The 15,183-nt window shown below is 34.7% G+C and overlaps 1 protein-coding gene across 46 annotated transcripts in view; it reads right to left on the bottom strand.

Annotated features, from left to right (window-relative positions):
• Positions 1-15,183, bottom strand: part of GULP1 (GULP PTB domain containing engulfment adaptor 1) — a 308,404-nt gene that overhangs the window by 117,335 nt on the left and 175,886 nt on the right. For 24 of the 46 annotated variants that reach the window (XM_055108855.2, XM_063595470.1, XM_055108856.2 and 21 more), the window contains one exon: positions 3,643-3,714. In XM_055108855.2, coding sequence (XP_054964830.1) covers positions 3,643-3,670 — 28 coding nt within the window. In that variant the 5' untranslated portion in view covers positions 3,671-3,714. Of the gene's footprint in view, positions 1-3,642; positions 3,715-14,806; positions 14,901-15,183 lie in introns of all 46 variants that reach the window. The other 22 variants (XM_055108854.2, XM_055108847.2, XM_055108843.2 and 19 more) reach the window with 2 other exon arrangements.

Genomic DNA, 15,183 nt, shown 5'->3' with positions numbered 1-15,183 from the left:
TCATCCTAATTTATACTTTGGCAAAAAAATGACAAAGTAAAACTCTTTATATTAACTTATAGATAGGACTAAATCTTGAGTAGGAAATACACATGCTGGTCCTTGGTCACTATATGTGTTCATAGAAGGTATTAGATATATGAAAATGTGCAGAAATGGGAATATAGACATTCTAGAAAGAGTTCCTCTTCCTTGAATTAAAGTAAAATCACTAACTCAAAATTGAAGACTTACATGAAGGAAAATGCCAACATTTCAACATATTTGACAAATATCAATGTACTCTGATTGCTGGGTCAATAAATTTAGGTTTTCAAAATGCATCTAGATTAAGAACTCATCAAGAAATATAGAGTAAATTCATTATTTTTGTATCATCAGAGCTTACAATGGTGAAACACCTACTTTTGAGTACATTAAATTTAAAACTAAATGCTGGTTAATGAATAGATACATTTGAATAAAATGTTTGTTAAAAAAGAAAGTAACATTTAAATATTAAATTTTAAGTGCTGTGCATTTGATATCTACTCAATAGTATGCCAACTAAGTTTAAAAAAATTTAATTAGTTGAATTACTTAATCATTTATTCACATGTTATTTTTATACTTTTTTACTTAATGATTTATATTTGATGTAATAAATAGAATATAAAATTTTTTTAATTAAAAGAAAATTAACATTGGGAAAAAATCTAAAACAAAGACAATCACTAAAATTTCGTCTATGATTATATTTGACTAATTTTTAAAGATCTTTTCAAAAGAGCTCAAAATGATATGACTGTAATATATTCAGCACTCTTCAGAATCTCTGAGTAACTCTAACACCATTAGAGCATTTGCAAAGAAAATCAGTGAATTCAATCAAGAAATACAAACTTACTAATTTGGAGATTTAATTTAAAAAAAAAAAACACAATTATGTTTAGGTTTAAGATGGTCTTTTTTCCTTAGGCTTCTGAGGTCCTGGATCATTTAGTAAGATTACATGTGATGGCCAAGTATATTGGGTATCTATGAAATAAAGAGATAAGCTTTTACTGATAGAAGACCATCTTGCTTTGTTTAGGATACTGTACACAGGGTATGTTGATGGTAGTTTTGGAAACGTGACTTAAATAAAATACTCTCTAGTGATATAATTATAGCTTATAGCTCCAGCTTATCCAGATATACAAATTCTCTCAAACAATTTAAGTTTTTCATCTGAAATTAAAATTTAATGAAATAATGCTATTGATTGAAACCAGGAGCGGGGGCTCTTGAAATTTTTTCTTTAACAACTTCACCAAATGATAGAGTCAGAATTGACTGGTGAACTTAAGGTAAAATTTTCAGTTCAAGTTTTAACTTCAGGTTGGAGTAAAATATTAGTGAATAATTTCATGATACTAAATCATTAGACCTGAAAAATAAGAGAAGTCAAAAGAAATTCAAAGAGAATGAAGCAAATCAGGAAATAACAAGTGCTTCTGCTTCTTGATTCTCCAAATCACTCCACTATTCCTATGGTTGTACTCCCACTGTGTTCAAATAAGACAAATATACAATTACTGGTTACTCACATTACTATCCAACTCTTGGGATTTCTCAATGAAAAACCATTCTAAACCCCCTTCAAATAAACAGTAAATTACAGATGTGGAGTTTCAACTTTAAAGTGATAGGAAAGGAGGATTATAAGCATATATATATAAAAAGAAGGTCTAGAAGTATTTATTAAAAATAAGTTAGAGTGATTAAAGTGTTAAGTTGTGATGTAAGATTTCTATTACTTTATTAAACATACTTCAGGTTGAGCACAGTGGCTCCCGCCTATAATCCCAACACTTTGGGAGGCCAAGGCAGGAGGATCACTTGATGCTTGGAGTTTGAGACCAGCCCTGGCAACGTAGCAAGATCCTATCTCTATATAAAACAAAACAAAAACTTCAATATATCATGTAATTATTTATAGATTTTGTTACTAGTAAAAATGAAAGAAACACTATTTTACTTTTGGTACCTGTTGTAAATCAGAAGCAGCTACAGACTATAATCAATGTCATTTTGCTTTCCCCTTATTCAGGAAAAATAAGTAAAATAATAAATTTCTAGCTTCCCAGAGTTGAAGAGTGCCTTAAAGGTCACATTATCTAAATTCTCACTGAATACATTAATCTTCTCTGCCACATCCAAATGTTTGAACACCTCTCACTTCAGAGACCAAAAAAAGCTAGTAATTTGAGTAATTTAATTAAACTTTTACATGACTTTCTTGGAATTCATTTTCCCTATATTAAATCAGTGACATTATCATTTACACCTATTTGTCCTTTACTAAACTCAACCCCATGGCTAAATGGCAGTCCTTCAAATATTGAAAGACAGCTCTCATTAACCATGAATGGTTCTCAGTCATGCTTCCTGTTACATGGCTGAAAGTCCTGAAGTCATCTCAGTCTTTCTCATCTGGGCACGTTACTATGTGTCAGTTAACACTGTAACCTTTTAAAGGGAGAACACCCAGTGCCCGACTGCCTGATACTGAACAGAACACTAGTCATAGCTCTGGACTATTCATTATCCATCCATACATTAGAAAATGACACAGAGCCTTTGATACTCACACTGTTGACTTTATTCTTCAGCCATTTTTACTCACACAGCATTCAAGATGCATCTTCCAAATAACAGCAATATTTGAATCATGATAAAAGTATTAGATTTTCTGGGCCCTTGTTTGACAATTTGCAGTATCTTAGTAAGTTTATAGTGTGGAATAAGGCCTAACTTGTCATTTTTTCCTCACACATCTGTAATCCTACTACAGCATTCATGTGTCATCACCTTCTTGCTTTCAATCACCTATGAATTTGATTATCATTATTTAAGCATTCTTCCCCAATTCATCAATAATGTAAAACAGGAGAGAGCCCCATGCTCTCCACTAGAGAACTCCTTTGAGAATGGAAAGGATACATTATTTAAACTTCACTGACCTACACAAAGTTATATTTATTTTTCTATCTTTCTTTATAAGTGCATCATAAAATAGTTTGTCAAATGCCATGTTTTTCTGCCCATTAAAAAACAACATCTAACTAGCTGTTTCTTTCAGTCCTATAGTGATCACTATAATATACTACATTCGTAGTTATTTAAATTCCTACCTAAAAATTAATAACAAACTTATTGTGGCCTCATTGCTTTCAATCTATCTACTACCAATCTTCACATATTGTTCAATGATACATGAAGCCTGTGCACACACACACACACAACTATGAATGAATTTATGTTACCATAATCTTATGTAAGCCCAGGGAATTTAGTATTATATGGCTACATAAGCTAAAGTTAGGACAAAGTTTCAGATCATTTTATTCTTTGCAATTTCACAACAAGCTTCAAGTTGCCAGGCGACATATTATCACATATGTATTGTGAACTCAGTGTAATAAACAACTTTGATCTTTCACTAGGGTGATAACTAAGGAAAGCTAATTAGCAACGTTTGCAGATTTGTGTTGCTCTAATCTAACTTCATTTCTGGGCCAGGTGGTTTGACAACAAGAAAAACTGATTTCTTAACATCTCTGCTTATGTTCATAGCAACATTGGCTTGACTCCCAAGTTTTAAAAAATGACCACACTTACCTTTCTTCCTGCTAAAAGCACGGTTCATGATGAGGATCAGCCAAATAAATGTTCAGTTCCACGCCTTAAATCCTGTAAAAGTGACAAAATATTAAAACATAAACAAAGGACTGTTGACTGACCTCTCTTTTGCTAATGTGGTTTTAATTATAAAGGCTTTTTAAATTTTTAAAAATATTTACAAACAATATTCTAAAATGTCTCAAAGGACATTGGGTAAGAAAAATCACAAGTACTTAATAACGTGAGTGGCACAAGCAGATAGGAATGTCTCACAGAAATTCCTCCCAAGTTCTTCAATTTTGTCTTTTTTCTATTATATATCCATCATTAACTACATTTATTTGCAAACTTAAGGAGAAGAAAGATCAATACTTCTTCCTCAGCTTGTTGACAAGAGGTGTGTATATAAACACTTTACTTTTTATTTACCTGAGGCCCAGAAGAGTTTCATGTTTATTACAAAGTCACAAAGACAGGTGATATACTAGGAGCAGTGGTTAAAACATAGGATAAAATTACCTACCACTTAAGATTGTTTTACACATTAGGAAAGGTATGAAAGTACTTGGCACAGTATTTGGTACATATTGAGCTCAGAAGATATTAGCTACAATCTTTGTCTTAGATATAGCATGGGATCTAAATTTAGTGCTCTTTTTATATGCATTATTTATCCATCAAAGAGGTCCTCTTAATACCTGTTCTGTAGTGTATTCACTATGAGGGTTACACATCAAATTCAGCAGCTTAGGTAAAGGACTTTGTGTACTGTTGTCCAATTGAGATCTTTCCATTTTATATATTTAATGACTTCGTGTAAAAAACAACAACAACAAAAAGATTTCTGGAGTAATTCCCTCAGAGACTCAGAGACAATTCACATTAAGGTCTAAGAAGAAAGTTATGATTAAATATTTATTGGTACTGCATTGTAATCTATATTTGGGGTCCACAAAATAGTTAATCTTACTGATACAACACTCAGAAATAACTTTGCTGCTCTAGCAACAGAATATTCATGAATTGACATTAAGATAGCCTTTCACTTCTACTTTATCTTCTGTGAGGACTAGTGTTACAGGTATATTACAGGGTAACACAAATACTTTTTAGAATTAAAATATTTTGCTATTTTTAAAAAATTTGCATTTTTTTCATTTTTAGAATTCAACCACATTAAATAAAACTGTTTAATAATGTTCTTCCTTGATAACCTAGAGACCTGCTTCAACAGAAATCAAAGGAAACTCATGTGCTTGGTGTAAGAGCCCAGTTTGGTGTGCTTCCATCTTCAGATGACAAGACAGTAACTGAATTCTGGGTAAAACTTTCCCCACTCTCTGCCCACTATTGCCTAGAGGTCTCAGCTGTTAGAGATAAATTCACGAGAGACCAAAAGCTCTGCATGATTCTGGAAATAGCTTCTCCCATTCCACTCTAAGTCTCAAAGTCTCACCACCACTTCCTGCTAGGAGACCTTCATAATTTTATCACATTCTTTATTCCTAAGTATGTGAGTCAACATAAGCAGCTCAGGTTACTCTCATCACTCAGAGAATCTAATTCTAATGCATTACATTCTGTAACCACATCTTTCACTTCTCCCATCATCTGGAAACATTTCACTGTGTCATCTGGCATTCACAGTAAATCATTATCAAAATGCACTCACATTTTTTCTATAGATTTTATCCACTCTGCCGCTCTTCTTGAAACCTAGTTGTTGCCTGAGCAAACTAGTTCTACTGCAGTCCTTTCAAGAGGCTGGCTGTTTATCTCCCACACATATTATACCAATAGACCAAGAAATTATGCATTTTCAACTACTGTACTTCTCTTTTTTTTCAAAACCCTTAATTTCTTTTGAGGATTTTGCCATCAGACTGTATATACATAATGGAATATAACACAACAGAGAATATAATATATTTGGTATCATTTCAAAAGTCACTTTTCACCTATATCTTAACAGACCTGGTTATTTATTGAGCATATCCTGAAGAAATAAGGAAAAAATAAAAATAAACTAGTAGAAAAAGAACGTAATATATGCAAATGTAAAATCTGTCTTCTCTGGAAAAATAAAGTAACAAAATACTATGAAGTTTATTAATCAGCAGACCAAATTTAATATACCTGTCCACTACTCAAATTTCATCACTATGAGGTGGACATTTTCAACAAAAGAAGATTGTGAAATATAAAAAAAGGAGTTTAATACTATACGATTTAAAAATTCTTAAAATTAAACAATAGTGTGGCTTTTAAATTAAAAAAATAAAATATAAACAACTTGGGGGCATATAAATGGAACAAGAATAACAAAAAAAAAAACTCTTCACATAATTATATAAAGTTCATTGGAGCAAACATGGAGGATATATAATGACATGATAATACAATGACTCTAAAACACCAGAAGCACTTTTGCTTGCTCACAAAATGCATAGATATAAATGTCGATATATATCGGATAAGTCATTCTTTTGAAATAAACTATAATTTAACTATCCAAACCCCACTTCTTAGCATTTTATTTGATGCAATGTGCACTCTACACTTTTTTTGTAAAACACGTCTTACAACTCCACCAGAAAGTATGTAGATACTAGCTACTTTGTTCAGTACCCCAACGTGTATAATACAATACGTGACACTAGGTTGGCATTCAATGTACTATTTATTTTGTGTATTAATAATGCATGTTTTAATGTACTTTTATAATTGAAATAAAATATATAGTTAAAATTTTAATGTGAATAAGTTAAGAAATACAATTCTATGTAAATTGACTTTATCTCAATTTATGGTGTAACATAAATCCTTCTTTTTAGAGAAACTTTTCACAAATATTGTTTTAGTGACTACAAACACATGCATGAATCATTTCCCTATTATTAAAAAATTGTTACTTTTGGGAGGCAGAACAAGATGGCAGAATAGAAGGCTCCACCAATCGTCTCCCCAACAAAGACATCAATTTAACAACTATCCAAACAAACAAACAAAAGCACCTTCACAAGAATCAAACATCAGATGAGCACTCACAGTGCCTGGTTTTAACTCAGTATCACTGAAAGAGGCACTGAAAAGGTAGAAGGAACAGTTCTGAATCACCAGCATCACTCCTCTCCTACCCTCAGCAGGAGCATTTCTGAGTGCTGGCGAAGGGAGACCACAGCAATTGTAAGGCGTTCAACTCAGTGTTATCCTGTTATAGCAAAAAGGAAAACCACACCAAACTCAATTGACCCCTGGCCATGGAGGGAGCTTTTAAAACTGCCTTAGCCAGAGGGATATGTCTGATCCCAGCTGTCGAAACTTTAGTTACCACAAGCCTTGCCACTGTGGGCTAAAGTGTTCTGGGGCTCCAAATAAACTGGAAAGGCAGTCTAGGCCACAAGCAATGCAAGTTTTAGGTGAGTCCTAGTGATGAACTGGGTCCAGAGCTAGTAGAATGCTGGGGCATGTGACCTACTGAGACACAAGCTGAGGCAATTAAGCTCCAAAAGAGACCCCTTCTTTCCATTCAAGGAGAGAAGAGGTAAGAGTGGAAAGGACTCTGTCTTGCATCTTGGATAGCAGCTCAGTGACAGCAGGGTAGGGCATCTGTCAGAGTTATCAGGTACCTGTTCCAGGCTCTAGCTCCAATACAACATTTCTAGACATCTTGCACCAGAAGATAATCCTTTCTCTTTGCCTTGAAAGGAAAAACTCAGTACTAGTAGCCTTCATTACCTACTAACTGAAGAGCCCTTGGGCATTGAATAACCAGCAGTAATACTCAGGTGGTACATCAAGAAACTTGGGTGAGACTCTGAGGCTTGCTGGCTTCAAGTGAGACTCAGCACATTCCCAACTGTGGTGGCTATGGGGCAAGACTCCTTCAGCTTGAAAAAAGTGGAGGGAAAAGTAAAGGGGACTTTGTCTTGCACCTAGATACCAGCTCAGCCACAGTGGGGTAGAGAACCAACTTGTCTCTTGGGGTTGCTGATTCCAAAACTGGGCTCTTGCACAACATTTCTGGACCTGTCCTTGGCCAGAGGCGAGTCCACTGCCCAGAAGGGTGAGTCTCAGGACTGGCAAGATTCAGCACAAGCTGACTAAAGAGCCCACGGACCTTAAGGTAACATCAGCAGTAGGCTGGCAGTACTCACTGCAGGCCTGTAGTGACAGTTGCCATGGGGTGAGGCATACCTTCCTTTGGAAAGGGGATGAAAGATTGAGAAGGACTGTGTCTTGTGCTTTCAGCTCAGCCACAGTACAATAGAACACCAGAAAGACTTCTAAGTGGTTTTGACTCTAGTTTACGGCTTCCAAAAGGCAACTCTGGACCTGCCTGGGGCCTGGGATAACACAGTGCCCTGAATGGAAGGACAGAGGCCTAGCTGGCTTTGCCACCTGCTGACTGTAAAGCTCCATGGTCTTGAGAGAAAACAGGCAATAGCCAGGGGTTACAGCAGGTCTTGGGCAAGAACCAGTGCTGTTCTGGCTTCAGGTCTGACCCAACACAGTATGTCACTCCACCCCACTTCTGGTGGTTCAGAACAGAGAGAGAGAGAGAGAGAAAGAGAGAGACCCCATTTGTTTGAAAGAAAAAGAAAAGAAGAAGAGAAGAGGTCAACTCTCTGCATGGTGATCTGGAGAATTCTTTCAGATCTTGTCCAAGACCATCAGGGCAGTATCTCTATGAGTCTCTAAGAACCACAGCATTACTGGGCTTGGGGTCCCCCCCAAAGCAGATACAACTTAGATCACAACATCCAAGTCTTTTTGAATATCTGAAAAGCTTTCCCAAGAAGGACAGGTACAAACAAGAGCAGACTGCAAAGACTACAATAAATACCTAACTCTTCAATGCCCAGACACAAACAATCATCTACAAGTACTAGGACAATCCAGGTAAACATGACCTCACCAAATAAACTAAATCAGGCATAAGAAAACAATCCTGGAAAAACAAAGATGTGTCACCTTTCAGACAGAGAATTCAAAATAGCTTTGTTGAAGAAACTCAAAGAAATTTAAGATAGAGAAGGCATTCAGAATTCTATTAGATAAATTAAAGAAAGAGATTGAAATAATTAAAAGGAATCAAGCAGAAATTCTGGACCTGAAAAATGCAATGGACATAGTAAAGAACATATCAGAGTCTTTTAGTAGCAGAATTGACCAAACAGAAGAAACAATTAATGAGCCTGAAGCCAAGCTATTGAAAAATACATGGTCAGAGGAGACAAAAGAAAAAAAGAATTAAAAAGAATGAAGCGTGCCTGCCGAATCTAGAAAATAGCCTCAAAAGAGCAAATCTAAGTGTTAATTGGCCTTAAAGAGGGAACAGAGAAAGAGATAGGAGTAGAAAGTTTATTCAAAAGGATAATATCAGAAAACTTCACAAACCTAGAGTAAGAGAGCAATATCTAAGTACGAGAAGGTTATACAACACCAAGCAGATTTAACACAAAGAAGACAATCTCAAGGCCATTAATAATCAAACTCCCAAAGATCAAGGATAAAGAAAAGATGCTAAAATCAACAAAAGAAAGGAAATAAATAATAACACACAATGGAGTTCCAATACATCTGGCAGCAGAATTTCCAGTGGAAACCTTACAGGCCAAGAGAGAACGTCATGACATATTTAAACTGCTAAAGGAAAAATTCTTTTATCCTAGAATAGTATATACAGTGAAAATATCCTTTAAACATAAAGGAGACATAAAGACTTTCCCAGACAAACAATAGCTGAGTTATTTCATCAACACGAGACCTGTCCTAGAATAGATGCTAAAGCAAGTACTTTAGTCAGAAAGAAAAGAACATTAATGAGGAATAAGCAACACCAAAGATACAAAACTCACAGGTAATAGTAAGAACACAGAAAAACAGAATACTGTGACACTGTAACTGTGGTGTGTAAACTACTCTGAAGCAGAAAGACTAAACCATGAAACAATCAAAAATAATAACTACAACAACTTTTCTGGACATAGTACAATAAGATATAAATGGAAATAATAAAAAGTTAAAGAAAGCAGGGACATAGTTAAGATGTAGAGTTTTTATTTCATTTATTTTTGCTTGTTAGTTGGTTTATGCAAACAGTGTTAAGTTGTTATCAGCTTAAGATAATGTGTTATAAAGTAATACTTGCAAGCCTCATTGCAACCTCAAACCAAAAAACATACAAGAGATACACAAAAAATGAAAGGCAAAAAACTAAATCATATCACCAGACAAAATCTCCTTCAATAAAAGGAAGACAGGAGGGAAAGAAAAAAGGAAGAGAAGATCACAAAACAACCAGAAAACAAATAATAAAATGGCAGGAGTAAGTCCTTAGTTATCAATAATACCACTGAACATAAATGGACAAAACTCTCCAATCAAAAGACATAGACTAACTAAACAAGGTGGGGCGGGTGGGCGGTGATGGGAAGAGTCACTGATCTGTTGCCTATAAGAAACACACTTCACCTATAAAGGCACTCATAGACTGATAATAAAGGTATAAAGGTATTCCATGCCAAGAGAAACCAAAAAAGAGTAGGAGTAGCTATATTTATTTCAGATAAAATAGATTTCAAGGCAAAAAGTACCAAAGGAGAAAAAGAAGGTCACTATATAATAATGAAGTGGTCAATTCAGCAAGAGGATATAACAATTTTTAAAATATAGAGTTAGACTCCAATACAATAATAGCTGGAGATTTCAACATCCCACTTTTAGCACTAAACTGATGTTCCAGACAAAAAATTAACAAAGCAACTTCAAACTTACTCTACACTCTAGACAAAATGGAGGTAACAGATATTTACAGAACATTTAATCCAGTGATTGCAGAATACACATTATTTTCCTCAGAGCATGGATCATTCTCAAGGATAGATCATATGTTAGATCACAAAACAGTTTAAAATATTCAAAAAACTGAAATAATATCTAGCATCTTCTCTGACCAAAACTGAATAAAACTAGAAATCAATAACAAGAAGAATTCTGAAAACTATACAAATATATGAAAATTAAACAATATGCTCCAGAATGATGAGTGGGTTAGTGAAGAAATTGAGAAGGAAATTGGAAATTTTCCTGAAACAAATGACAATGGAAACCCAGTATATGAAAACCTATGGAATACAGCCAAAGTAGTACTAAGAGGGAAGTTTACAGCCATAAGTGACTCCATCAAAAAAGAAGAAAAGCTTCAAATAAACAACCTAATGATACATCTTAAAAATTAGGAAAACAAGAGCAACCCAAACTCAAAATTAGTAAAGAGAAAATATCCAAATAAATCAAATCTGACACATAAAAGGAGACTGTACAACTGATACAGCAGACATTCAAAGGATCATTAGTGGCTACTATGAGCAACTGCATGCCAATAAATTAGAAAAATCTAGAATAAATGGACAAATTCCTAGAGACATAAAATGTATCACGATTGAACCAGGAAGATATTCAAAACATGAACAAATCCATAACAAGTGACAAGATCAAAGCTGTAATAATGTCTCACAGTAAAGAAAACCCTGGGACCTGATGGCTTCACTGCTCAATTCTACCAAACATTTAGAGAATTAATACCAATACTACCCAAAGTATTCCAAAAAATAGAGGAGGAGAGAATACTTCCAAACTCATTCTATGAGGCCAGTATTACCTTGACTCTAAAACCAGATAAAGGCACATCTGAAAAAAAGAAAACTATAAGCCAATATCACTAATGAATACTGATGCAAAAATCCTCAACACAGTACTAGCGAACTGCATTCAACAATACATTAAAAATATCATTCATCATGAATCCCAAGTGGGATTTTATCTCTGGGATGAAAGAATGATTCAACATAGGCAAATCAATCAGTGTGCTGCATCATACAAACAGATCAAAGGATTAAAAACCATATGATCATTTCAATAGATGCTAAAAAAGCATTTGATAAAATTCAACATCTTTCATGATAAAAACCATAAAAAATGAGTATAGAAGAAACATACTTCTACATAAAAAAAAACCATATATGACAGACCCACAGCTACTATCATACTAAATGAAGAAAGACTGAAAGCCTTTCCTTTGAAATCTGGAACACAAGGATGCACACTTTCACCACTGCTATTCACTCTCTCTTGCTCCTGCTCACACCATGTGAGATGCCTCACTTCCCCTTTGCCTACTGCCATGACTAGAGGTTCCTGAAGCCTCCCCAGAAGCAGAAACCACTATGCTTCCTGTACAGCCTGCAGAACCGTGAGCCAGTTAAACCTCATTTCTTTATAATTTACCCAGTTTCAGGTATCTTTTTATATCAATGTGAGAATGGACTAATGCACTTGTGATCCCAGAAAACGAGCAAAAGTTAAAAGAAATTATCCCACACCTTTGTGTTCCAGAAACAGCTTATTGCAAGGAACCCTTCCCCATATAACTTAGATGAGATGCAGGACACTTCCCTTGTGTCCCTATGACAAGGCCAGGCCTAGACTTCCAAAATGCCATTATTTCCTTCATAAATGATTAGCTGAACTGTTTGGGCCACTGACCAAACTGGACAAAATATTTGCTACCTCGACTTAATCAAACTTTAGTTAAGCTTTACGCCTTCCTGTAGGCCCCTAAACTCTAATCTATATTCAGCCTCTGCAGCCTCAACCCTTCATTTACATCCTCTCCTAATAACAGGCTGACTATGTTTTAAAGGGTAACTCATTCTCTGAGCTCCTATCCCTAATCGCACCACCCTCATTTGTCCTACTTTCCTACACCCAATTCTTTCTAGTCTTGCTTACTATTCCCTAAAACAAAACAAAACAAAACACTTCGCTGCTTACCCTTTGAGACACTTGCTGATCTTATAGTTGGCATATTTTCCTTATTGCAATTGCCCCCCTCCCCTCGTTGCAAACATCCTTTCCAATAAAGTCTCTCGTACCTAAGTCCAGATTTGTTTTTTTATTTGACAGTCTACTCAATCATATTTGGAAAGATTTCTGGCAACTAACCCCAATCTATTTCACTGAACTAATTTTCAAATTTTCCTTTCAAAATATCCACTGAAAAGGAGCTAGCCTTCTCATTCTCTCACACTAATGAGTGCTTTCATTTCACTATAAAAACTGTTCCCTCAAATGAATTGCAAAAGATGTCCTAGAAACGTGAATAAATCTAGTTTTTTCAAAATAATGGTGTTATCTTTGCTTCTCTAGTATCAAGTACATATCTACAGTTAATATATGTTGAATTACAAATCAAATGAGCAAATCAAGTTATGAAATCATATACACTTTATTGATTTACAGACACATATATTAGCTCCCAACTTTATTTAAAGTGTATGTCAATTTTAAAAATAATCTTTAATAATTTTGAAGATATTTTTAGAGTAAGGAAATTCTCTAAGGTTATCCAGTCATCTGAGTAACAAAACTATACTTTTCCTTTATTACACATATCACACAATATTATGAACAAACTATACAAATAAAAACAATGAATAATTTCATCAAAGAAAACGCTGTAAACAAGCTAATAATGATATCAAAGATCATTCTCTGACAAACAGTTCTACTAAACAAAAGAAATCTGTTAAAATAATATATATCCTTAAAGCAATAAAAATTAGTGAACAATTTGATTCAGTCATACATATTTTCAGACAAAAGTTTCATTGAGGTCAAGCAAACGCTGTTGATTGTTCTGATACCAAATATGAAAGATAAATGGACTCTAGTAAGGAAATAGAGACATTTTCTTTATTTAAGCTTTTTATGGAAACAAATCCTAAGAACAGAATGAAATTACGTTAGCATCTAATTCAATTCATCACTTAATCAGACATGTCTTTTATGTCATCTATGACAGGCAGCCTCTGAGAAATTCATAAAGCGAGCACTAGACCACCTGTGACAGAGTCTTCATTTGATTGACTTAATCATTTATTTTTTCGTATCTTTTAAAATGTTTATTTAGTATCTCATATGTCAATATGCCTAAAAACAAAGGGAAAGATATTTGTAAATGAGGAAAAAAATGAGTTATCGATAAGTGAACCACATGGAAAATATTAGTAGGAAATATAATAGCTGAGATTTTTTTAAAGCAATGATAAATGGCCTAAATTGGAGAACTGTGTGTACAGCTTACGGATGTATTACTGAGTTCAAAGATAAAGTGGAGAAATTCTCCTAGATGACTACAAAAAAGTAAATAAATATACTAAATAAATACCAAGATATATTAAATAAAACTGCCAAAATCTTGATACTGAGATTACCATAGAGAAAAACATAAACAAAGAGGAGGGTATAACTGATAAAATTATGGAGAGAAAGTTCAGAGAATTAAAAGATTATGAAAAATCTCAAACTGTAAGTTTCAGACCTAGGCATGTTATCATAAAATTAAGAATATTACAGGCAGAGAGAAAATATGCAACACTTCCAGGCAGAAAGAGAAGGTTGCCTCAATAGCAACAAGAACTCTCTACTCTTTGTTCCAGTTTAATTCCAGGTCTTTCCAACCCCTGAGATTTAGCATTATTATCCTCCTAACTCCAATTCTTGAAAATAATGAGACTTCTCTTTTAACTTTTGCCACAAACTTTTTTTTTTCAACTGTGTCATGTCCCCAGACCATTGTCAGTCTTGCTTGATTCATACTTTTAAGGGAAACCTGACCAGTCTAATTGATGGATGAATATTGAGGGTAACAGAAAGAAAATTCAAGGACAGCTGCTACTTTTTTTTACTTCTTAACTGAGTGAATCATAGTGCCATTTATTATGAAGGAGACACTTGGGGAAAGCAAAGTTTGAAAGGCAGAATTCAAGACTTTTGTTTTGAAGCCTTTCCTTATTAGTATAGCGGTGAGTATTCCTACCTGTCAAGACTTCTGTTTTGGATATGTTAGTTCTGAGATACCTACCAGACAGCAAAGATGAGATGCTGAGTTAGTAGTTGGATACATGAGTCATGATCTGGTAGGTAGGGTAGGAATAGAGACATGACTTATAAAGTAACCAGCTCACACATTATGAGATTAGTTAAGAAGTATATGTAAATAGATAAATGATAATTGAGCCTAAAAGCATGCCAAATTTATGAATGAGGCAGAATAAGAAGAGCAAGCTAGAGATAGATAAAAAACAGCCATCACCTGTAATCTCAGCACTTTGGGAGGCCGAGGTAGGCGGATCACGAGGTCAGGAGATCGAGACCATCCTGGTTAACATGGTGAAACCCCGTCTCTACTGAAAATACAAAAAAAAAAAAAAATTAGCTGGGCATGGTGGCGGGTGCCTGTAGTCCCAGCTACTCGGGAGACTGAGGCAGGAGAGTGGTGTGAAACTGGGAGGTGGAGCTTGCAGTGAGCTGAGATTGCACCACTGCACTCCAGCCTGGGTGACAGAGCAAGACTCCAGGGGGAAAAAAAAACCAGCCACTGAGGTCAAATAAAAACCACAAAGTGTGCCCTTCTGGTATCCAAATGAAGTATGTTTTTATTAAGAGAAAACATGATTAAATGATATTGAG

The sequence above is a fragment of the Pan paniscus genome, chromosome 13 (genome assembly GCF_029289425.2).
Source record: "Pan paniscus chromosome 13, NHGRI_mPanPan1-v2.0_pri, whole genome shotgun sequence".
Taxonomy (NCBI): Eukaryota; Metazoa; Chordata; class Mammalia; order Primates; family Hominidae; genus Pan; species Pan paniscus.
Note: the sequence above shows the minus strand (reverse complement) of the source record. Positions and strands in the feature narration are given on the sequence as shown.